The 24,398-nt window shown below is 43.4% G+C and overlaps 1 protein-coding gene across 1 annotated transcript in view; it reads right to left on the bottom strand.

The window, feature by feature from the left end:
- Positions 1–24,398, bottom strand: part of FERMT2 (FERM domain containing kindlin 2) — an 84,588-nt gene that overhangs the window by 24,248 nt on the left and 35,942 nt on the right. Inside the window, exon 4 of the mRNA XM_062205119.1 lies at positions 6,977–7,111. Coding sequence (XP_062061103.1) covers positions 6,977–7,111 — 135 coding nt within the window. The remainder of the gene's footprint in view (positions 1–6,976; positions 7,112–24,398) is intronic.

Genomic DNA, 24,398 nt, shown 5'->3' with positions numbered 1-24,398 from the left:
ATGAGTCTGCGCACTGCTCACCTCTGGCCTGCTTTCACCCGACTCCCAGTGTCTGTGTCGTGACTCTGTGCCTCGTGCCCCCACCGCACCTCTCAGAATGAATCCACAGCAACAAGCAAGCCCCCCCCCCAAAAAAAAAACCAAAAAAACAAGCAAAAAAAAAAAAAACCCAAGAAGTATCTTTAAAATATGGATTAATAATTCGTATCAGAAGTGATTTCCAAAAAAGGGGAAACATGTATTTAATTGTCCAACCTAGATTACTACTAATATTTATAGTAGCTCTAAAGCATAAGAATTAAGTAAAAAGACTGATGCTAATAACTTAATTGCTATTATTCATTAGCTGAAGTTATATACTAACCTAACAGGATAGCTAGTTTTCCCACATTTTGTCATTATCACTATAGGTGAAGTGAAATAGGAGCAATAAACTATAGGAGAATAAACTATTACAAAATTATTCAATGCTTCCAATTTTGCAGTAGCTTCTTATCCATTTTATTTGTAAAATATAAATAGACAATTTTTTTTTTTTTGGTACTCCTAGCCATTTCTGGATAAGCTAAAAATTTCAAGGTTTCCTGCATATTAGATCTGTTCTCAAACACAGTGGTCTTTGCTCATGGTTTTGGCAACAAAATTCTAGCTTCCCAAGTGCTAACTGTCTAAAACTTATAGAACCTTCAACATTACAGGTTCTAATTTGGAGACATGAAGCTATTCTGACTGCCACTACATATGTGGAATACAGTTTAAAGACCTCTTAGGGAACTGAAATTTTAACTAATTTTCCTGTTTCTTTATGGTTTAAAAAAAAGCTATGAAAATTAAATAAAGGCTAGTCTGTGGCCTCTGCTCACTGATATAACCGCTGACATTAAGGCTCTGTGTAGTACTCATTGAGAGAGCACGGGCGAAAGAGAAAGGTACAGTGTGGTGCGATGGTCGGGGCTCTGGCTTTTGAGCAGGACAGACGCGGGCTCACGGGTCAGCGCTGCCATTTCCCGGGCGTTTGCTCCCAGCCACGTGCCTCGGCTGCCTGCGTTTCAGAACTGCTGTGAGGATTACATACGGTCTCCCACATGTTGTAGGCTGAAGCTGCCTGATACACGTGGTTATTCTGAACAGCAACCTTTTAATGAACACATGCTGTTCCTTCCTGAAAACGATGACGTCTCCCTGGGGGCACGCAAGCCTCTGAGGGAAGAGCCAGGAAGGGCACACTGAGCAGCTGCCCGACTGCGGAGGATGCTGCTCAGAGGCACAGCTTGGGAACAGCTCAAAGAACTACAGCGGTGCAAGTTAGTACCTAAAGCAAAGGCTGAGGGGCCGGGCTGTGGCGTGGCAGGTAAAGCCGCTGCCTGCAGTGCTGGCATCCCGCACGGGCGCCGATTCGAGACTCGGCTGATCCACTGCCAATCATAGCTCTCTGCTATGACCTGGGAAAGCAGTGGAAGATGGCCCAAGTCCTTGGACTCCTGCACCCGCATGGGAGACCAGGAATAAGCTCCTGGTTCCTGATAGGCCCAGTTCCAGTCGCTGTGGCGATTTGGGGAGTGAAACAGCGGATGGAAGACCTTTCTCTCTCCACCTCTCCATCTCCGTAACTCTGCCTTTCAAATAACTAAATCTTAAAAAAATAAAATAGGCCAGCGCCGCGGCTCACTAGGCTAATCCTTGTGGCACCGGCACACCGGGTTCTAGTCCCGGTCGGGGCACCAATCCTGTCCCGGTTGCCCCTCTTCCAGGCCAGCTCTCTGCTGTGGCCAGGGAGTGCAGTGGAGGATGGCCCAAGTGCTTGGGCCCTGCACCCCATGGGAGACCAGGAGAAGCACCTGGCTCCTGCCATCGGAACAGCGCGGTGCGCCGGCCGCAGCGCGCTACCGCGGCGGCCATTGGAGGGTGAACCAACGGCAAAAAGGAAGACTTTTTCTCTCTCTCTCTCTCACTGTCCACTCTGCCTGTCAAAAATTAAAAAAAATAATAATAATAAAATAAAATAAAGGTTGGTTAGTTTCTAAAAATAATGGATAAAGTAAAACAGGGTACAACCAAAGTTATCTTTGAAATCTCGTTTATAGCGACAACATACCCTCCACCTCTGGGCACCAGATGAAGTACAAGAGCTCAGTCACTCAGCAGACTCACCCGTGGATCTGTCCACCTCACTGTTCCCCTATACATCTGCTGGAACACCTTGAAATCTGCAGCTTGTAAATGACCCTCTGTAAACCCAACTATTTATGTCACTTTTGTCTGAGATTAAAGTAAAGCTGGGAAATATTAATGAAAAATAGAGAAGAGTAGATCCTATGACAACTGAAGGCAAATGTTCTGGGAACTTAATAAAAAAAGATTAGTTAAACCAACTTTTTTTTAAATCAGTTGAAGACTAGCAAAGACAAGAAGAGATGGTAAAAATCTCAGTTTTAGACTTTGCATTTAAGTTGTTTAGACTTTAAATTTTCACTCTAAATATACTTTAAATTTCACTTTAAAGACACCACAACTAGAAATAAAAAAGCACGTGATGTGGTTTATGTAGAAAAGACTCAGAACATCAATCAGCAGACAGCAGTACAAGAAAAGGCCCTGGGGTAGGTGTGTGGCCCAGTGGGATAAGCTGCCCCTTGGGACCCCCACATTTCCCACTGGAGTCCTAGCTACTGTGCTTCCAAAACAGCTTCCGGCTAATGGGCCTGGGAAGGCAGCAAAATATGGTGCAAATACTTGGGTCCCTGTCATTCACGTAGCAGACCCAGATAAAGTTCAGCCTCCTGACCTACTCCTGGCCCAACCCCAGCTGTTGCCAGCATTTCCGGATTGAATCCGGAGTCTCTTCCTCTCTCTGGTCACTCTGCCTTCCAAATAAATACATCTTATAAAAAATAAAAGTAAAAAAAAGGTCTTTAGTTGACAGAATGGAGTTGTCTCTTACTTGTATTTATGCTTTTAGGATACACTCTTAAGGATATTAACTTTTTTCTTACTCTTTTAACTGACTTAAAAAAAAAAAAAACTAACCCAAAACTATCCCTTCGGGTTGCGGGGAAAAACCTTCTGATGTATCTTTAAACCTAACTGCTTGCTTGCACTTCAAGAAGCATGCAAGGATGAGAAACCCTGAGTGCTTCCCCTTGGTAAAATGAGGCTCACTCCTCATCCTCACCACAGCACTGCAGCAGAGGAACACCTGCAAAGCATCGGCCCGTCTCTCTTTTTTTTTTTTTTCCAGGTTTGTTTATTTATTTGAAAGGCAGAGTTACAGAGAGGCAGAGGCAGGGAGAGAGACCTTCCATCCAATGGTTCACCTCCCAGATGGCTGCAACAGCTGGAGCTGTGCCAATGTGAAGCCAGGAGCTTCTTCCAGGTCTCTCAGTGGGTGCAGGGGCCCAAGGACCTGGGCCATCTTCCACTGCTTTTCCAGACCACAGCAGAGAGCTGGATTGGAAGTGAAGCAGCCAGACTTGAACCAGTGCCCCTATGGGATCCTGGCAGTGCAGGCGGTGGCTTTACCTGCTAAGCCACAAGGCTGGCCCCAGCGTCTGACATCTTGAAGCTGTGTACTGAGATAACATGCATCTGCTGTTCATCATGAACACAACATGCAACTGATCATAATTCTCAGCAGGTGGTAAGGTATAGCAGGTAATGCCATCGCCTGCAGTGCTGGCATCCCATATGGGTGCTGCTTCGAATTCTGGCTGCTCGACTTCCTATGCAACTCTCTGCTATGGCCTGGGAAAGCAGCAGAAGATGGTCCAGGTCCTTGGGCCCCTGCACCCAAATGGGAGACCCGGAAGATGCTCCTGGCTCCTGCTTTCGGATCGGCGCAGCTCTGACCATTGCTGCCAACTGGGGAGTGAACCAGCGGACGAAGACTCTCTCCCTCTCCCTCTCCCTCTCTCTCTCTCTGCCTCTTCCTCGCTGTGACTCTGCCTTTCAAATAAATGTCTTTAATAAAAAAGAATTTAACATTTATTTTAAAATACTATTTTGCACAGGGGTATGGCACTCGGTGGACTTTTCCTCTACAGAATGTCAGTCCTTCATAGAACACTGGTGGACTTCTTTAGCATTTCATATCAACTTCTTAGAATCCTCAAGCGCCTTTTTAAAAAAACACTGGGTTTGAAAACAACTTGAGAGTAGACAACCAAAACTAAATTTTTTTAATTTCCTCATTTAAAGCATAGTAACTTCACAGACATTAGACAGCACACAGTGTTATCAACCTACCCATATGAGGTTCAATAACAATCTGTGGTGATATCAAACAGTGGGTATTTGGGGAAGGGGGATTATGGACAGGGTAGAAACATGTATGCCAGCTTTACCTCACCGTAGTTCATCGTCCTGTATCTCTAAATCACCTTTCCTATCAGCACTGGACAAAACCTCTTATTTGCAATTCCAAGACCAATCCTGACTGAGTACAGCCACTCTGAAATCATCTACCCCATAAAAACTTCCGTGTGGCTCTATGTTCTGAGTATTAAATAGATTTCCATTTAAACTATAAAATCATTGAAGACATACTCCAGCTTCCTGCTCATGCAGACCCTGGGGAACAGCAGTGCTGGCTCAGGCAGCTGGGGTCCTGCCACCCAAGTGGGAGACCCGGACTGACCTCCCAGCTCCCGGCTTCACCCTCTGACTGTGGGAGCATCTGTGGAATCAACCAGCACATACAAGCTCTTTTTCTGTGTATGTCCTTCTGCCTCTTAAATAGGAAATAAAAACCAACCAAACAAAAACCTTTATTTTAATGACAAACTGTAAGAAAAGCTTTTCTCCTTCTCTATTACTATTTCTAGTATTTCTTTTCTGACACCAAATGAGTGGGGTTTTTCCTCCATCAAGTAATTCTTCAATTATCTGCCGACACCAACTAGAGTGTCCTACCATGTCCCTCCATTTTGGCACTGTCTACCTGAAGCTGGTGCAAACCAGAGACTGAGGGCCTCTCGGAGGCCAGTCTCAAGTCCATGCTACCACCTGTGCCTCTGACTGGCTAGGAACCAGAAGTTCCCCAACCCTTTCCTTGATAAAGAACAGGCTAAAATGGCTCACGGAACCCCAGAAACAGTTTCCTTATCCGATTATGGGCTTATTATAAAAGAACACAACTCAAGGACAACCTGATGGAGGAGAAGCACGAAGCAGGCTGGGGGGAGGGGCGTGGCACTTCCAGGCCCTCTCCACAGACAGTACCCTCGAAGTACCTCCATGATTCACCCACCTGGAAGTCCTCTGAATCCGCGCTGTGGGTTTTTAATGAGGCTTCACTACACAGGCTGACTGCTGAAACAACTGTCCAGTGGTGATCAACACATCCTCCAGCCCCTCTCCGTCCACCACACAGCCTGGGAAGTGGGTGGAGGGGGAAGGAAAGGAGCCCACCTCGTCTACACATAGGCTGGTCCCTGCGACAAACAGCTCCTGTCCTTAGGGGCTTCCCAAGAGTCACCTCATTCATGTCTAGTCAGCAGTTGCTGAAAGGGACTTGCTATGAATAACAAAAGATGGCTCTCCCACTTAGGAAATTACAAGAATTTTTGGAACTCTGCCAGGAAGACCAAACTATGTTTCTTATGTCACAATATCACACAGACACCATCTTTCATTCCCTGCTACTTCCTTTCCCTGCGGGCTCCCACTATTTAGAATGCCTTCTCCACATTCCTTCTTCCATAATGACCAACTGGAAACAAACTGGATACTCTTTCTAAAATAATGATTTGCTCATTTTGTAACAAAATTAGAAACCAATGGCTCTATCATATACTTGTCTAAATTCCTCAACATAGGGCCAGAGTTCTGGTGCAATGGGTAAGCTGCCATCTGCAACAATGGCATCCCATGTGAGTAGCAGGGTCGCATCCAGCCTGTTCTGCTTCCAATCAGCGCCCTTCCAATGCACCTGGGAAAGCAGCAGCAGATGGCCCAAGTGCTTGGGCCCCTGTCACCCACATGGAAGATGTGGATCAAGCTCCTGGCTTCGGCCTGGCCCAGGTTCAGACCAGCCTAGCCACTTGAGGAGTAAACCAGCAGACAGAGATTCTCTCTGCCTTTCCCCTCTAGTTATGCCTTTCAAATAAGTAAATTAATCTATAAAAAAAGAGAAAGAAATCCTTTAACCTGCCAGTAAACACTTTTCCCAAGTGCTATCCTGAAGTACCTTGGAGGTCTCGCACTCACAAACTGGCTTAAGTCATTGATTCACATGTCTTGTATTTTTCTCTTGCCAGGATGTTTGCTGTTAGTATCATTCTTTCTGTCTAGATTACCTTTGCCTCTCGTCAAACTCCAAGCCACTGGGACTCCAGAGCTTAATTTACACACTTATTTTCCTAACACATAACTCTGAAAATGTAGGGAACTAAACAGAAGTTACAGAAAAATTACAAAGTTTATGGCCTTAGACTCTGCTCATCTTACTGTGCCATAATTTCTTCTTAAGTCTGACAACTTATGATAGAATACCTAACACAGTGGAATTAGGTATTCAAGCCAGGAAAGTGATGGAAAGGAATCAGAAAATTTCTCAAAAAGTACAGGAAAAAAGGCAGACAGGAGAAAGAAACCAGCACTTACAAAGCACAGTAATTTAAATAAGAGGTTAAGCAATAATATATTAAGTAAACCATAGTTTGGGTTTTCACGTCTCATACAACTAAAGAATTTCCAATTTCTTCAAAGAACTGAGTCTAGTGATTTTGATGGTCTGAGCAAGAGAACCAGGCTGCTTTATTAGTTCAACCATTAACGCCTGACATGATATTTACATATAACAAACATATAGTGACACTGATGGTGAAAGTGTCATTGGGGAAAGATACTGAAGGAGAGGTGGTTTTGTTGTTTTTTAAGATTGATCATTATGCTGACCTACACGTTCGTTTACCCTCTACCAAAAGATATGTGTGATCTGCAGTTTTCACTTTGGGCCCCTGCTTAGTTCAAATCTCACCTGATCCGGGAGTGATAAGTGGCCCTTCTAATTCAAGGGCCTCATCCTCAGACTGGTCATCTAGTTTTTTCTTTTTTTTCTTTGTTGGATCCCGGGGTTTTTTTAACAGAGAAAGTTCTTCAGGATGTCTGATATCTGTTAAGACAAAAAATGTATTACTTTACAAAACCAAAGAAAATGTAAACACATGATGCTTAAATTTGCTTATTAGTCTACTTCAAGATAAGAATCTGTAATTTCTTTCTGTGTGTGTCTGAATTTTGCCAGACTCATACCATGCAAAGATTGTAGTATGACACTTCTTCTTTTAAAACACTTAGTCAGTAAGTAGAGAGACAAAACAGACAAGAGTTCCCACTTGCTGGTTCACGCCCCAAATGCTGGCAACTGTCTCCCAGCTAAGACCCAAGTCGGAGGGAGCCAGGAACCCAATTAGTTAAGCTACCTCCATAGCCTCCCAGGGTCTAAATTAGGAGGAAGCTGAAGTTAGGGGGTCAGAGCCAGGAGTTGAACCCAGGTATGCCAATATAGACACAGATATCTTTTTTTTTTTTTTTTAAGTTTTTTTTTAATTTTTGACAGGCAGAGTTAGACAGTGAGAGAATGAGAGAATGAGAGAGAGAGAGAGAGAGAGAGAGAGAGAGGGGTCTTCCTTCTGTTGGTTCACCCCCCAATGGCCGCTACGGCCAGCACACTGCCGATTCTAAGCCAGGAGCTTCCTCCTGGTCTCCCATACGGGTGCAGGGTCCAAGCACTTGGGCCATCCTCCACTGCTTTCCCGGGCCACAGCAGAGAGCTGGACTGGAAGAGGAACAGCCGGGACAGAATCTGGCGCCCCGACCAGGACTAGAACCTGGGGTGCCGGCGCTGCAGGCGGAGGATTAGCCTAGTGAGCCGCAGCGCCAGCTTTTTTTTAAGATCTGATTTTACTTATTTGAAAGATTTACAGAGAGAGGTAGATCCAGGAGTTTCCTCCGGGCCTCCCACGCAGGCGCAGGGGCCCAAGGACTTGGGCCATCTTCCACTGCTTTCCCAGGGCACAGCAGAGAGCCAGATTGGAAGTGGAGCAGCCGGGTCTCCAACCAGTGCCCATATGGAATACTGGCACTGCTTTAACCCGCTGCGCCACAGCACCGGCCCAGGACACAGATATCTGAATGAGTATCTTAACAAGTAGGCCAAATGTCTGCCACATGACACTTAAAAACTACAACAACGATATCTACCCAAACCATTCTTAATTCATACAGTAAGTGAAATGATTTCAAATGACCCACTAGGATATAAAAAGAAAATATTAGAGCTTTTTTCTATGTATTATTGTTTACCTAAAATTGGAAGAAATTAAGCTTTGTACTATATGGCAGCCCTCATTCACTTTGAACATCATAAGGTACACATGCTACATGAGGTAAATGTAATGATAATTTCACTTCATTACCAAGTCTCAAATTTTGAGCCTTGTAACAAATGGCTAAGAGTTGCTAAATTTTGAGTAGTCTGATGGGAGGCAAATGGTTAAAGGGACAAGAGAAACGAAGGAGGACTCAAACAGACGTATTACATTACAAATTTTAGAAACCATGTTCATAAACCAGCAATTTTCTTCCCAAACTGAGCTATAGATTCAATGGGTTCCTGGTCAAAATGACAAAAATTTTTTTGGTAAAAATTGACAAAAGGCTTTTACAATTTTTACAGGAATCAGGAATAGTAAGACCAAAAAACCACAAGAGGAGTGGGTGTAGGCGTACAGCTGCTTAAGATGCCCCCATCACATCTGAGTAACTCAGCTCCAGCTCCTGATTCCAGGGGAGCCGGGGAGGCGACAGTGATGGCTCAAAGAGCTGCACTCCTGCCGCCTATGTTTGAGCCACCCTGCTGCCTTCCAGGGTCCCCATGAGTAGGAATGTTTGCGGGCCCTACACTGAATGCCAGCGTGTGAAGAAAACAGACAATACAACACACATCGCACATGACTTAGCCACAGATGGCGACCTTACTGGGTCAAAGCTTCCATGTGGCAGATTGTATCTTCAGGAGCCCACACAACCTCCAGAAGCAAGCTGACATAAATTCAGGAAGCTTTCTGCTGAAGAAAACCTAAGACTGGAATCCCTCATACTGCTGCAGACAGAACTGCCGAGGCACAGGTTAAGGCAGAAGTGTATCGTCAGACCACCTGGATTCACCTCCAACCCCACTGTTTATTAGCTGTATGACTGGGCGAGCTATTCAGTCTGTCACTGTCCAAGTTTCCTCATCTGTGAAATGACAACAGTACCTGGAAGGTTGCTGTAAACACTAAATGACACATAACAAGTGCCGCCTAAGTACTGGGATTCCAGTAGTTCTCCTCATCTTGGGGATAAGACCCCCAGGGATGCCCGAAACTGTACACACTCTGTGTGGCACTGTATATATTAACTTTCCCTCCATACAAACATACCTAGAATAAAACTAATCAGACACAGCCAGAGCAACAATAAAATACAATATACTATAGTAAAAATTATGTCAATATGGTTTCTCTCTTTCTCTATTTACCTTACTGTACTACACACCCTTCTCACAGATGATACTTAAGGGAGGAACTTTACTGCCTCTCTTTCGTATATCCAAATTGCCAACATCACTACCCCTGTGCTTTGCGACCAGCTAGTACAGTAAGGGTTACTTGGACACAAGCACTGTGCTAGTTAAGCTGATAACTGAGATGGCTACTATGTGACTAAGGAGCAGGAAGCATATACATGCTGGACAAAAGGATGATTCACCTCCCCTACAGAAACGGCCCAAGATTTTATCCTACCACTAAGATCACATGCAATTTAGAACTTGCGAATTATTTTTACAATTTTCCATGTAATCTTTTCAGATCATGGTCAACAACCAGTAACTGAAATCATGGAAATCAAGACTGCAGATAAGAGGGAAATTTCTGTAAACTTTTTCTCAAATTATATAAAACAGACAATTATGTTAAAATGTTATAAATATATAACCCATTTAAAATCCATTTTAAAAAAATGGAGTAGGTAGGACACATTATGGCCTGCTTAGGATACCCACATCCTATACCGTATGTGCTGATTCAACCTCCAGCTACTCCACCCTTCTCAACTAGCTTTCTGCTAATGAGCCTGGGAAGCAGCAGATGATGGCTCAAGTGTAGGAGCCCCTACCACCCATGTGGGAGGCCTGGATGGAGTCTGGCTTCAGCCTGGTTGTTAGGGGCATTTGTGGAGTGAACCAGTGGATGGAAGATCTCTCTCTGGCTCTCCCTCTGTCACTCTGCCTTTCAAACAAGTCCTTTAAAAAGAAAAGGGGGGCGGCACGGATATGGACTAGGGAGGAAGTCGGGGAACAATGCAGCTGAGAGGCTTCCAACCGTCTGTGTCCAGGCTTGTAAGCCAATACAGCACACCACTTTCCCACAATGCACCTACAGCACGTCCATCACGAAGACCGCTCCACAAGCACACAGGCACTGAGCTCCACGTGGAGGGGCCATGAAAACCTTTCCAGAGGACAAGACGTGCAGTGAGCCCTGTTAATGCACCGGGGAAATCAGTGGAAGACAGCCCAAGGGTCTGGGCCTCAGACAACCTTCTGGGAGACCCAAATGAAGCTCCTGCCTTCACCCCCTTGTGTATATTCAATTAGGGCACCACCCCTTACCCAACACAGGGGACCACTGAGCTGGTGGGTGTGCATTCCTCTCCTCTTGGCATGCGACTCTCAAGGGGCTGCCCACATGCACAGATGACTGTGTACCTGCTCTCTACCTCTTTAAATAAACGCTACTTCCATCCTGGCACTTTACCTATGACTCGGCTTTGAAGTCCTATCTCATACAGAGGCAAGAACCTGGAATAAAACAGCTGAGGACGACATTCCAGTAACAGTCTAACTATTTAAACGACTACTTTAATAGGTACCTAACATTCTGTACCACAAGTTCCTAATTGAGCCCACTGGAAGTAAAAGTTCTACAAACACGTATGTGCATCTTTTCCCAAATTGTGTTTCTTTCAGAATTTCCAGTGAAATTACTGGACTCAAGATAAAAACCATTTTAAGGCAAAAATGGAAAAGAATGGAGTGTGTGTCATTTTTAATTTTATGAATTCTTATTTGTTTTTAAAAAACAAAGACATAAAAAGATTTGCAGATATGGGAAGAACATTCACTCCCCCAAATGCCTAAAACAGCTGGGGCTGGGCCAGGTGGGAGCCAGGAACTTCATTTGGGTGTCCCATGTGGGTGGTAGGAACGCAAATACCAGGGCCATCATCTGGGGGTTTCATCCCTGGGTTTTCGTTAGCAGGAAGCTGGAATAGGAAACTGAGATAAGGGCATCCCAAGCAGTGTTTTAACTAGCGCTCCAAATGCCTGCCCCTGTGTCCATTTTCTAAAGCTTTGCTTATGTGAAAAATCATTTTCATCTTGTTTTAATTTACATTTCTTTCATTAGAAGTGATGTATATCTTATCATGTTTTTAGTCACATGTATGTCTTTCCTTTGCTCGTTTTCTTTCATATTTTTTCAATGCAAAATCAGTCTGCATATAAAATTAACACGGGAGCAACGACAGCAAACCACATAAGACTGTATTTTAAAAAGATTTATTTGTAGGGGCTGGCGCTACAGCACAGTGGGTTAAAACCCTGGTCTGAAGCACTGGCATCCCATATGGGTGCCAGTTTGAGACCCGGCTGCTCTACTTCCGATCCAGCTCTCTGCTATGGCCTAGGAAAGCAGCAGAAGATGGCCCAAGTCCTTGGGCTCCTGCACCCACGTGGGAGACCCGGAGGAGGCTCCTGGCTCCTGGCCTCAGATCGGCACAGCTCTGGCTGTTGTGGCCAATTGGGGAGTGAACCATCGGATCGAATACCTCTCTCTCTCTCTCTCTCTCTCCCCCTCTCCCTCTCTCTGACTTGCAAATAAATAAATCTTTTAAAAAAAAAATTCTGAAAGTCAGAATTACAGAAGGAGAGGGGAAGAGGGGGAGAGGGGGAGAGGGGAGAAGGGGGAGAGGGGCAGAGGGGGGAGAGGGGCAGAGGGGGAGAGGGGCAGGGGGCGAGAGGGGCAGGGGGGGAGAGGGGCAGGGGGGGAGAGGGAGACACAGAGAGAGAGGTATCTTCCATCCACTGATTCACTTCCAAGATGACTGCAACAGCTAGGCCAAGGCCAGGAGCCAGGAGCTTCACTCTGGTCTCCCAAGAGGTTGTCAGAGGTCTACTTGGGCTATCTTCCACTGTTTTCCCAGGTGCATTAACAGGTAGCTGGATAGGAAGTGGAGCAGCCTGGACATAAACCAGTGGCCAAACATCACAACACCCCACACACTTTACACTGGATTTAAAAAAAAAAAATTTATTCTGGGACTGGTGCTATGATACAGAGGATTGGGCCACCATGCATGGTGCCAGCATCCCATGTGGGTGCTGGTTCATGTCCTGACTGCTCCACTTCTAATCCTCTTAACGTCCTGGGAACAGCAGCAAAAGATGGCTCAGGTGCCTGGCCCCTGCCAACCGTGTCGGTAACCTGGAAGAAGCTAATGGCTCCAGCCTGGCCTAGATCCAGCCATTGAGGTCATCTGGGAAGTGAATCAGTCAATGGAAGAGTTCTTTCTCTGTCTCTTCCTTTCAAATAAATAAATCTTTTTAAAAAATTTTATATACCCACTGTCCCATGTTTAAATAAGAAATCAAAAACAAATTACTTTAGTAACTATATGGCCTTTTTGTGTTTCTGCTGGTTATCTGAATGTTACTACTAAGAAAATTCTAGTATGCCTTAGGATTTTGTTTTGTTCTGTGCTTTACAGACTATTTTTGATGGGGTGTTTGACACCTGAAAATGGAATTAACAGAAAAATTATTCTATACAGATGTGTGATCACAGAATAGGTAAATATAACTATTTCTGATTATTAATAAACTTAAGGTAAGCAAATTTTAAATACTATGCAAAAATCACATTAAAAAGAAATGCTTGGGGCTAGTGCTATGGCGTAGTGGGTAAAGTCACTATCTACAGTGCAAGCATCCCATATGGGCGCTGGTTCGAGTCCTGGGGGCTCTACTTCCAATCCAGCTCTCTGCTGTGGCAGAGAAAGCAGGGAAAGCAGTAGAAGATGGCCCAAGTCCTTGGGCCCCTGCACTGACATGGGAGGCCTGGAAGAAGCTCCTGGCTCCTGGTTTTGGTTCAGCGCAGCTCCAGTTGTTGCGGCCATTTGGGGAGTGAACCAGAAGATGGAAGACTTTCTCTCTGCCTCTCTGTAACTCTGCCTTTGAAATAAATAAATCCTGTGTTCTCTCAGCTTTCACTGCCATCACTACCATGGTAGGAGGAAAAAAAGGCATTAGAAGGGGTGGCGTTGTGGCACAGCAGGTTTAGCCACGGCTTGTGATGCCGGCGTCCCATATCTGAGTACTGGTTTGAGTCCCAGTTGCTCTGCTTCCAATCCAGCTTCCTGCTAATGTGCCTAGAAAGGTACTCGAAGATGGCAAGTACTTAGTCTCCTGCCAGCTACAAGGGAGACCTGCACTGAGTTTCTGCCTCCTGGCTTTGGCCTGGCCAAAATCTGGCTGTTGTGGCCATTTGGGGAGCAAACACTGCAAAATCTTTGTCTTTTGTTCTACTTAAAAAAAATAATAATAATAATTCGGTAGTACAGGGTGAAAACCCTAAAAATACTGAAGGATATAAAATGATCACAACTGAGACATCTATCTTGCTTCTATTACAACTCACCAGTCACTGGCTAGTGGGAGAAAAAGCAGCAAGCATGTGTATGTAATACGAGAAGTCCTTACAAGTGTTTCCGGTATGCTCATTGGGCTTAGGAATCCCTGCACTACATGACTCACACTTTGACATTTTTGTTCCTAGGTCACTTCCTGTCCAGCTCACAAGCCAGTTATTCATGTAACTAGAAGAATGAATATTGTTAACCAGCTTTGCAGTCTAAGTATATGAGACCGCTACTAACTAAATGGGCCCACGAGAATTGTTTATGAAGTCAATCGTAACACTAGTATTAAAAAACACATGCTTGGGACACACACTCAGATATTCCTGGTCTCTTGTTTTTAAAAAGTCCTGATTCCTATTTCTTAAGAACTAGTACTGGAGGCAAGGGGGAGTGGTTGATAGCTCCATACTGAAAATAGCTGGTGACTGTGCATGACGTGTGAATAAGTGGTTTTTAATTCACTTAATAACAAAACAGTAGAGTCAACCTATCCCTACACATAAGTTACTAATTATTCGACTAATTGGAATTTAGGACTTACTGATTTACTCTAAGTCTTATATCAAGAGGGAATTAAGCCAGTGATGTTAGGAATCTGGATCACGTGTACAAGACTGGGGCTGGAACACTGTCTAACTAAAAAGATTTACACCACTGCAAAACTCCAAAAGGTCGATGAGACATGAAAGCCGTATGTGGACATATTAATAAATAGTGCCATCTCTTTACGCTAATTTGTGCAGTTCATTAAAAAAAAGTAAGCTGGAGCTTATGAGGCACTACACAAAGAGAGCAGTGTGCCAGAGATTCTTCCACTGTGTATACAGCATGTACGTAACATTTGTTATAGTCGATAGGATGGTGGCACGCAGGACGGACCTGATCTAGGGTGACAAACGACATAAATACGGTGCGTGCCAAACCAGGGGGCGGTGTCTCAGTGCAAAGGATTCTCAGAGAAGATAACACTGTTAAGTTTTAAAAAACCTTGAATTTGATTAAACAAGTATATTGGGCTTTTGTGTTTATTTTCTTTCACTCCTTTTCAAAATCACGCAAAAGAAAGAAATAAAACATAAATCTAAAGGACAAAAGGTGGGGGGGGAGATATTAGATAAAAAATGTCAGAAAAATTTTGAGACAGAAACCAGATAGAAGAAACAGTAATGGTTATACAATGTGGAGAGAGAGCATACCAAGGTGCTTGTAGTAGCTATCAAGGGGAACACACGACTCACTGTTCCATGCCACCAGGCATGATCAAACACTGAAAACACAGACCACAGCTCATGAAAAACTGCAGTCTGCTCCATTATTAGACAAAAACTCTTTGGAATTCTTTCAAAAAGAACCCAAATAGCCCTAGGGAAAGATCTTTTAAATACTAACATTTAAAAAAGCTTGGTCCACTGTGCACTTGCTCCTCATGTGGGATCTCTGTCCTTAATGTGCTGTACATTTTGATTTAATGCTATAACTAGTACTCAAACAGTATGTTTCACTTTATGTTTCTATGTGGGTGCAAACTGTTGAAATCTTTATACTAAATTGATCTTCTGTATATAAAGAGAATTGAAAATGAATCTTGATGCAAATGGAAGGGGAGAGGGAGCGGGAGAGGGGAGGGTTGCAGGTGGGAGGGAAGTTATGGGAGGGGGAAGCCATTGTAATCCATAGGTGTACACTGGAAATTTATATTCATTAAATAAAAGTTAAAAAAAAAAAAAAAAAAAAAGCTTGGTCAACATGTAAATACCTTACAGAGGTGGTGATGAGCTAAACTCCATATAATACAGGGCATCTGATCAGATATTCCCAGTGTCCTATCACTACATCTTACAATGGACATCCAACCATTACTAGACATTTGAGAAAAGCCTCTTGGGGTAGGCAGAATTCTACTAATATCCCCAGAGGATTCCGACTCCTAGCTCTAAATCAAACACTAACCTAGCCACTGCTATGAAGAGACTGCAAACTGAATTAAGGTTACTAATCATGCGATGTTAGGAGATGAGCCTTGATTATTTGGGTGGGCCCATTATAGTAACACTGGGCCTTACCAGCAGGAGACAGAACAGAGGATCAGAGGTCAGATGGATTTCAGTGGTGAGGAAACTTGCCGTTGCTGGCTCTGAAGAGCGAGGCAAGTCACCGCAGGAATGAATACAAGAGGTCTGAGAAGCTGAGAGTGACCCTTGGCACATGAGTCAGGGGAAACCATAGCCCAAACCCACCTGGAACCAAATTCTCAGCACAGAATTAATTCTCAGAGCCTCCAGGAAGGAACACAATCCGGCTGACAACTTAACTTCAGCTTTCTAAGACTTGAAGTAGAAGATCCAGATGGGCCATGCCAGTGTGAAGCTTTGAGATACGCAGGTGGGAAACAGAGTGGTGCTAAGGACGACCCACCTGCTTCTGTGGCGTATGCCTGGATGAGGGAGTCTTTTAAGGCTACGGAGATGACGGGTGTCAGGAGGAGCACACAGAGATTCAGAGGGGAATAATCACTGGGCCGTTTCGAACACGTTCAATTTGGAAGGTTGGTGAGAGAAATGGTTCTGTTACTGTACCAATGCTTTGATGTACAAGACTAGAACATCTAGGAAATATTAAGAATGGAGGGTCTCAATCAAGATGAACAGGAACCTGATTTACCCTCCTGCTTTATTTAACCAATTATGAAAAAAGAAAAAGGTCTGTAGAAACTAGATAACGAGAAAGAGAAAGGGCAGGCAGAGAGGATGAATGCAGGTCCTGCTGGGTTAAAAGAAGGGGGCTGCATACGGAACATTACGGTGGTCCACAGAGGTGTCCCCTGGAGTCTGGCTGAATCCCGGTCTGGGCAACTGTGAGAGGAAATACCCGAACTGGGAAAGGACTGATGGTTGAAATGGTTACAGTTCCCCACAGGGAGACTGGAAAGACCTCTACACAGGGCGTGGAGAAGAATCCCAGGAACTGTCACTGAAGTAGTGAGGCCCTAAGGTTAATAGCAAAATGATCAAACTGATTTCTAAGTAATCTGACTGGTGACTAAAAAAAAAAAGCCAATGTTACTTAAAAGAACTTTTAAAACAATCCAGTCGGGGCTGGCGCTGTGGCTCAGTGGGTTAATGCCCTGGCCTGAAGCACCAGCATCCCATATGGGCGCCGGTTCTAGTCCCGGCTGCTCCTCTTCTGATCCAGCTCTCTGCTATGGCCTGGGAAAGCAGGGGAAGATAGCCCAAGTCCTTGTGCCACTGCAACCATGTGGGAGACTCGGAAGAAGCTCCTGGCTTTGGATCGGTGCAGCTCCGGCCGTTCTAGCCATTTGGGGAGTGAACCAGCGGATGGAAGACCTCTCTCTCTGTCTCCACCTCTCTCTGTAACTCTTTCAAATAAATAAATCTTTAAAAAAAAAATCCAGGCACCAACCACATAAAATCAATAGAGCTTTGCATTGAATCAAATAGTATCAGTTATAAAATGAGACAGGAAAATAGGTAAAATCAGAAGCAAAGGAAAAGGAAAGGAGAGAGGGAAGAACACAGAAATAATTCAGATGACAGAACCAGTAGCCAATGATATTAGAACAGATATTAAAATATGCTCCATATGTTCAAGAAAGTACAGGGACATACAAACATAATAAAGAGAAACATTAAAGATGAATATTTATTCCAGTGGCAAAAAATACGTCTGAAATGAAAATTATGCTTGACAGTTTAACAGTAGATTAGCAAAAGATCAATGAACTTGAAGAGATAAGAGACATTATCCAAAACACAGCCCAGAGAATGCAAACTGACACAGCCTCAGTGAGTGACCTGTGAACAGTAACACACTGCACAACACACACGAAACCGTAGTCTCACAGGCAGAGGGGAAGGGACAGCAACAACTAGTTGAAGAGCTAATGGTTAACAGCTTGCAGATTTAACAATCCAAGGAACCTAAAATAAAATAAACCTAAAGAAAACTACTGCAGAACACATCATCATTAATCTGCTTAAAGCCAGGATAAAAGGATACATTCTTACAGACAAACAAAAACAACCAGAGGAGCAAATAAAATGAAGGCACATTGAGACGTTATACACAAACAAAAGGTAAAGAATTAATCACCAATAGACTTGTATAATAAAAAGAAAGATTCACGAATTTCTTTAGGTAGAAGAAAAAGGCTGGGAAAAGGATCCTTAAATAGAGTACTGAAAAATGACCAATCTGTAGGCAAAGACCGTTTTCCTCCTTTTTGAATACTTTATTGCTTTAGGGTAAAAAAACATACTGCAAGTTTTAGTATAAGTAGGTGTAAAAATGTATGACAGCAGGACAAAGCACAGCAAGAGTAAAATGGAATGAAATATTGGAGGTTATTACTCTATGCTTAATGTGGTACACTATTTGAAGGTATGCTGTGAATACACTGAAGTCATGTATTGTAAACCCTAGAGCAACTCCAAAAAAGGTAGAAATAGAAACTGCTAGTCACAGGTGGAGATAAATGCCATCACAACAAACAACAAAAATATGGACCCAACAGAAAGGCAGGAAACACTGGAACCACAGACATCTCAGACTGGTATTCATCAAAAATTAACTTTTGTACATCAAAAAGGACTGTTAACAAAATGTAAGCCACAGATGGTGAGAAAAATATTTATAAAACATATCCAGTAAAATATCCATATCAGAATGTATAAAAATGCCTTCAACTCAATCGAACAACAAAAACAACCTAATTTAAAGGAGACTGGAGGGTGGCTGAGACATCTCACGGACGAAGTCACACGGGTGGCAGCATTCGTCATTCTGGTAATGCACGCTGAAGTCATCTACATCCACGCGAACAGTCAAAGCTCAAGAATGCTGCAGGGACATGGAGTGCCTGCAACTCGCACGTACGGGACTGAGAAGGCAAAAATCGCACAGCCACTCTAGAAAAGAACTTGACCGTTTTTATAAAGTTAAACTACTTATCACACGGCCCAGAGTTTTACTCACAAGTACTTACCAAAAGCAATGAAAACCACGTCCCCTCAGTGACCTCCAAGTCGGCAGAGGTTTTACTTTTAACAGCCCCAAACGGGAGAGAACACAAATGCCCCTTGGCAAATGGATTATCAAATTATGCTATCTGTGTAACAGGACACTACTCAGTAATAAAGTGGAATGAACTGGTGTGCACAAGAACATGGTTGAAGGGCAAGTGCATTCTGCCAAGTCGAGGAAGCCATACAGAAAAGGCCACACAAGTAGTGCTCTGACCCTATTTACACGGCATCAGAAAAACCATAGCGACAGAAGGCAGACCAGTGGGTGCCAGGGGCTGGAAGGGTAAAGGGGGTTGTAAAGGCATATAAGGGAATGTTTTAGGGTGATCAAACTGCTGTGAGCCATTCTGGTGGCACACTTGTCCAAACACTAAGTTTTACCATTAAGATTACTTTATCTTAAATTATGCCTTAGTAAAGTTGGTTAAAAATGTAAGTAAAAGCAAAAGATACAGTTTATATAAGCCCTTAGGTACTTCCTTTAATCAAAAAAAATTTTTAAGCTTTTGAGCATTTTCCTCAGTTGACCTCAGATAAAGGGGACATGTTGCAGCAGGCACTTGGCATGGCAGTTAGGATGCCAGCTGGGATACCCACATCCCATATCAGAGTGCCTGGGTGCTCCTGCTGCTGTGCATCCTGGGAGGCAACAGGTGATGGCTCAGGTACTTGGGTGCCTGCCACTCATGTGGGAGACCAGGACTGAGTTCCCTTCTCCTGGCTCTGGCCTGGCTTGGTTCAGGTCATTGCCATTATTTGGAAAGTGAACCAGTGGATACGAGATAGGTCTATTTCAAATAAACTAAATTAAAAAAATAAATTAAAGGCAAAGGGCATGTGGCAGACTTGCTGATGGGCTAATTCACCAGCCATCTGCCTCTAATATAAGGACATTGGAAAATTTAAATATTCATATTTCCTCAGTCTCCCTTGCAGATAAAGGCAGCCATAGGATGCAAGGTGAGTCAATACTATGTGAGGGAAGCTTTGGGGAAATTTTTTGTTTTCATTTCTTAAGATTTATTGATTTATTTTAGAAAGGCATGCGGTGGGGAGACAGATCAAGAAGTTCATTCCCTAAATGCCTGCCACAGCCAGTTCTGGGCCAGGCTAAAGCCAGGAGCACAGAACTACATCCAGGTCTCCTTCATGGGGGTACTTCAGATATCAGCAAGGAGCTGGATCAGAAGTGGAGCCCTCTGAACTCGATTTGATCCGGCACTCTGATGTGGAATGCTGGCGTCGCAAGCAGCAGCTTAACCCACTGCACCACAATGCTGGCCCCAGAAGTTTTTGCTTTACTGACACAGATGTGAGAACACAGCTCAGCAGACCCTCAGCCTGCGGAATGTGCTGTAAGCCTGGAGCTCCGGAAGGCAAGCATCTCACAAACAAGAGGCCCAGTAGCACGCTGAGTGTGTGGGGGGAGCTGTGGGAAGCAAGGCGCCCAGACACAACTGAGTGACCATCCCAGTCCCAGACACCACTTAAGAGTTTTCTGATATTACTTCTTGTGATGGGGAATAGGCCCTTACTTGTTTAAGGCACTAAAAAGTCTGGATTTCTGCTACTTGTGGCCCAAAACACTTAACTGATAATAGGCAAAAGAAATCTGGACCAAAATAGTTGGGAATAAAGTAATAAGAAGCACAAACCAATCTGCAGAATTTAAGGAAAGTCTCCTGAGGGCAGAAACAACGGGCCATAGGCAGACAGGGGCAGCTGCTGTGATTCCTCACTTCTTTATCTTCGTAGAAAACTGGCCCTTATTTTTACCACAAAAAGAAACAGTTTCCATTAGAGTCCTTATAGATAGCTCATCTCCAATTACTTTCATAATTAAAAATTTTTTTTTCACTACTGAGCTTCAGTTAATTTGAGTTCCATTCCACTAGTGCTATGTGCATCTCTACCCCTGCCAAACACAGATTCTTTTCAGAAAGGCAGAGCAGAGAGAGAAAAACTGAATGAATTAGAACGCCACTAGCAGAAAGGCTCAAATTCCATGTCCTATTAATAATTCATAACCTAATCAGCTTTAAACACAGAATACATTATTTTACAGTAGCTCTACTTCAGTTCTCAAACTTTTAGAGACAAAATTTCCATTTCCTTTGAATAAGGCTTTCTTGTAAGCCTGTGTGCCAGGACACACATTACATAAAAGAACTCAGCATGTTTTGCCAAGGGTTTCCTTCAGAAGGAAAAGGAAAATGCAACTAAAACCTCATTTAGTCATTACACAGAGCATTTTCTTAAGAATTACACTACAAAAGAAAAGTAATTTTTAGTAAGTAAAAAACTTGGAGAGGTTGCCGGTGTTCAGAAAAATTAGCTATTTCCTCTTAACTAAGGATAGTATTGGTCTTGCATCACTGTCTTGTTTTAGTAGTTGGCATATCCTTCACATTACTTGGTAATCTCAGGTATCGATATATTTTCGTAGCAAAAGAAAATACTCATTTTTCATAGTTTAAATTCTACTGTTCTTACATTAAACAAGAGACACAAGAGTGTTACATTAATTGTCACAATGATCAGTATTAAAGTGAATTCATCTTAATTTGAGGAAACAGTCAATTACTTGGCTTCAATATTAAGAAGCCAAAATAATTAACTGGAGAGAAGTATTAGTAAGAATAATTATATACCGTCACACCAGTGTTCACTCCACTGATTTATAAAAAGGCAAACAACAACAACAACAACAAAACCCACACCCCACTAAAACAGTCTCCCAATAATTTAATTCAGGGATTGGCATTTCCTGTAAACACCTGGGTGAAAACTACTTTAGGACTTGCAAGTCTATTCAACTCTACTGTTTGTAATGCAAAAGCAACCTCATTGGGTATTCAAGAAACTGACCCTAGAAATACAATTCTATTTATGGGCAGAGGAATTTGAATTTTTATAATTTTCACTTATCACAAAATAGTCTTTCTTTCAACCACTAAAAAATGCCAATCTAAGCAGTTCACAGTGGGCCCGAGCTTGTTAACCTAATTTAATCACTCTGTGAATCAAATACCTTTCCCACTTTCCTAACACACACAAAAATTATGGCATTTCTGAGAGATTATTTTATAATAAGAATAACGTTAAATTATTGGGCCTGGCACTATGGTGTGGAAGGTTAACTTGCCTCCAGTGCCGGCATCCCATTCGGCCACAGGTTTGAGTTCCAACTGCTCCACTTCCAATCCAGCTCCCTGCTAATGCACACGAGAAAGCAGCAGAGGATGGCCTAAGGGCTTGGGCCCCCACACTCATGCAGGGGACCCAGAAGAAGCTCCTGGCTCCTGACTTTGGCCTGGTCCAGCGTCAGCTATTGTGGCCATTTGGGGAGTGAACCAGCAGATAGAAGATCTCTCTCCCTCTCCCCCTCCATCTCTCCTCTCTATATGTATCTCTTTCAAATAAATAAATAAGTCTTTTAAAAAATTATTAGTTACTAAATATTCATTAAATTATTATTTAAGGGCAAGGAGCTGCTTTAAAATTTCCATAACCAACCCCCGACTTAACAGTTACTTACTAGATTTCTATGTCCTGGTTTACCCCTGATTTTCTCCAAATGGGGGTCCTGTCTTGGGAGGTCTGCTCTGTGATATCCACCCCTGCCACACCCCCAAATTCTCCATGATGCTAAGGAGAATGCAGCATAGAGCCTGCTCAGATACCATATCCCCTGCTGTGAGGCCAGCACACAGGCACATCTGTCTATTCGCACATTTCAAACGCTCACTTGGACTCTCACCACACTTTATGATCATCTAACGTTTACAGACTTGGATTGTTTAAATATGTGTCTTTGCTACCTACGCCTTCACATAGAAGTAACTGGTCCACAAAGCTTTTTATTTTGGACAATTGCATAATCACGTATCTTAGTTCCTGGGGTGTTTTTTTAGTGTATCTACAAATAAAATTACCACTCATTAAGACCCTCACTTTTCTGTAGTCAAGACTCAGTCTTAAAACCTTCAAAACACTATATAAATGTCTACTCATTCATACTAACAGTTCACAGACCCTTAATAACTGTTAAGACTGTTGAGAGGAAACACAGTTGTTGAGAGGAAACATAGTTTAACCAGCTCTCTGCTGTGGCCTGGGAAAGTAGCACAAGATGGCCCAAGTCCTTGGGCTCCTGTACTCGCAAGGGAGACCTAGAAGAAACTCCTGGCTTTGGATGGGCACAGCTGGGGACTGAAACAGCAAATGGAAGACATCCATCTCTCTCTCTCTCTGCCTCTCTGTAACTCTGCTTTTCAAATAAATAAATATTTAAGAGAAAAAAGGAAAAAAAAGATAAAGGGGTGAACAATCAATACTTGCACAGAAGAGTGCTCTCACTGGAACTACAGCTCTTCTGTCCTTGGAAGATGGATGCTGCTGACACTATGCCACCAGAATGGCTTGTCTGTTCTGCCGGCATATTTGAGACACCAGCTCCTGTTTCAAAAATCTAAGAGAATTTTCTGATGTGCACGGGATCTAGGCCAGGCCAGCAGCCTCCATCTCAATAGGTGGTAAATCACTGTCTCGACTTTTTGGTTTCTGTGGAGGGACATGGGCTTTTTCTCATACCACAATTTGTAAAGTATGGAATTTCTAGAACACAGGGCAAGAGGTTCAAATGCTAGGCAGTCCAAAACTGTAACAATAATAATAATGACAATAATAATAATAATAATAAAAGGAAAAAACAACACGGGCTGGTAGTATGGTGTATTAAGCCACCCTTGTGTAACTCACGTCCCATATCACAGTGTAGGTTCAAGTTGCGGCTGTTTCCTGCTAATGCACCTGGGAAGCCAACAGCAGACGGCCCAAATACCTGGAACCCTGCTACCCCTGTGGGAGACCCGGATGCAGTTTCTAGCTCCTAGGCTGGCCCTGACTGTTATAGCCAAATGGGGAGTGAACCAACAGACTGAAGATCAGTATCTCCCTGTCTCCCCCGCTCCTCTGTTGTTCTGCCTTTCAAATAAATCTTAAAAACATAAATAAATTAAAAACCTCACTACAGGTATATGAGGAAGGCAGAGTAAGTGAACAATTTGAAAATCCTCTCGACATTTAATTTCACTGGCTATAGTAGAGTGTGAATGAAGTACTACAACATAAAATATTTTCCAGGAAAAGGTCTATAAGATTTAATGACAGCAATGTAGTCAAACATGAGAGCATGATTCATTTTAAGGTTTTAAGATAAAAGGTTTCTAAGTTAAGACACTTAGGTTGGTTCTTGTCACTGCGTGCATAACCTTGGTCAAGTCACCCATGAGCTTCATAAGTTCATGAATTAAAACCATTAGGCCGGCACTATGGTGCAGTGGGTTAATGCCCTGGCCTGAAGCGCCGGCATCCCATATGGGCACTGGTTCAAGACCTGGCTGCTCCACTTCCAATCCAGCTCTCTGCTATGATCTGGGAAAACAGTAGAAGATGGCCCAAGTCCTTGTGCCCCTGCACCTGTGTGGGAGACCTGGAAGAAGCTCCTGGCTCCTGGCTTCAGATTGCTGCAGCTCCGGCTGTTGTGGCCAACTGGGGAGTGAACCAGCGAATGGAAAACCTCTCTCTCTCTCTGTAACTCTTTCAAATAAA

Source organism: Lepus europaeus, chromosome 11 (assembly GCF_033115175.1).
Source record: "Lepus europaeus isolate LE1 chromosome 11, mLepTim1.pri, whole genome shotgun sequence".
Classification (NCBI taxonomy): Eukaryota; Metazoa; Chordata; class Mammalia; order Lagomorpha; family Leporidae; genus Lepus; species Lepus europaeus.
Note: the sequence above shows the minus strand (reverse complement) of the source record. Positions and strands in the feature narration are given on the sequence as shown.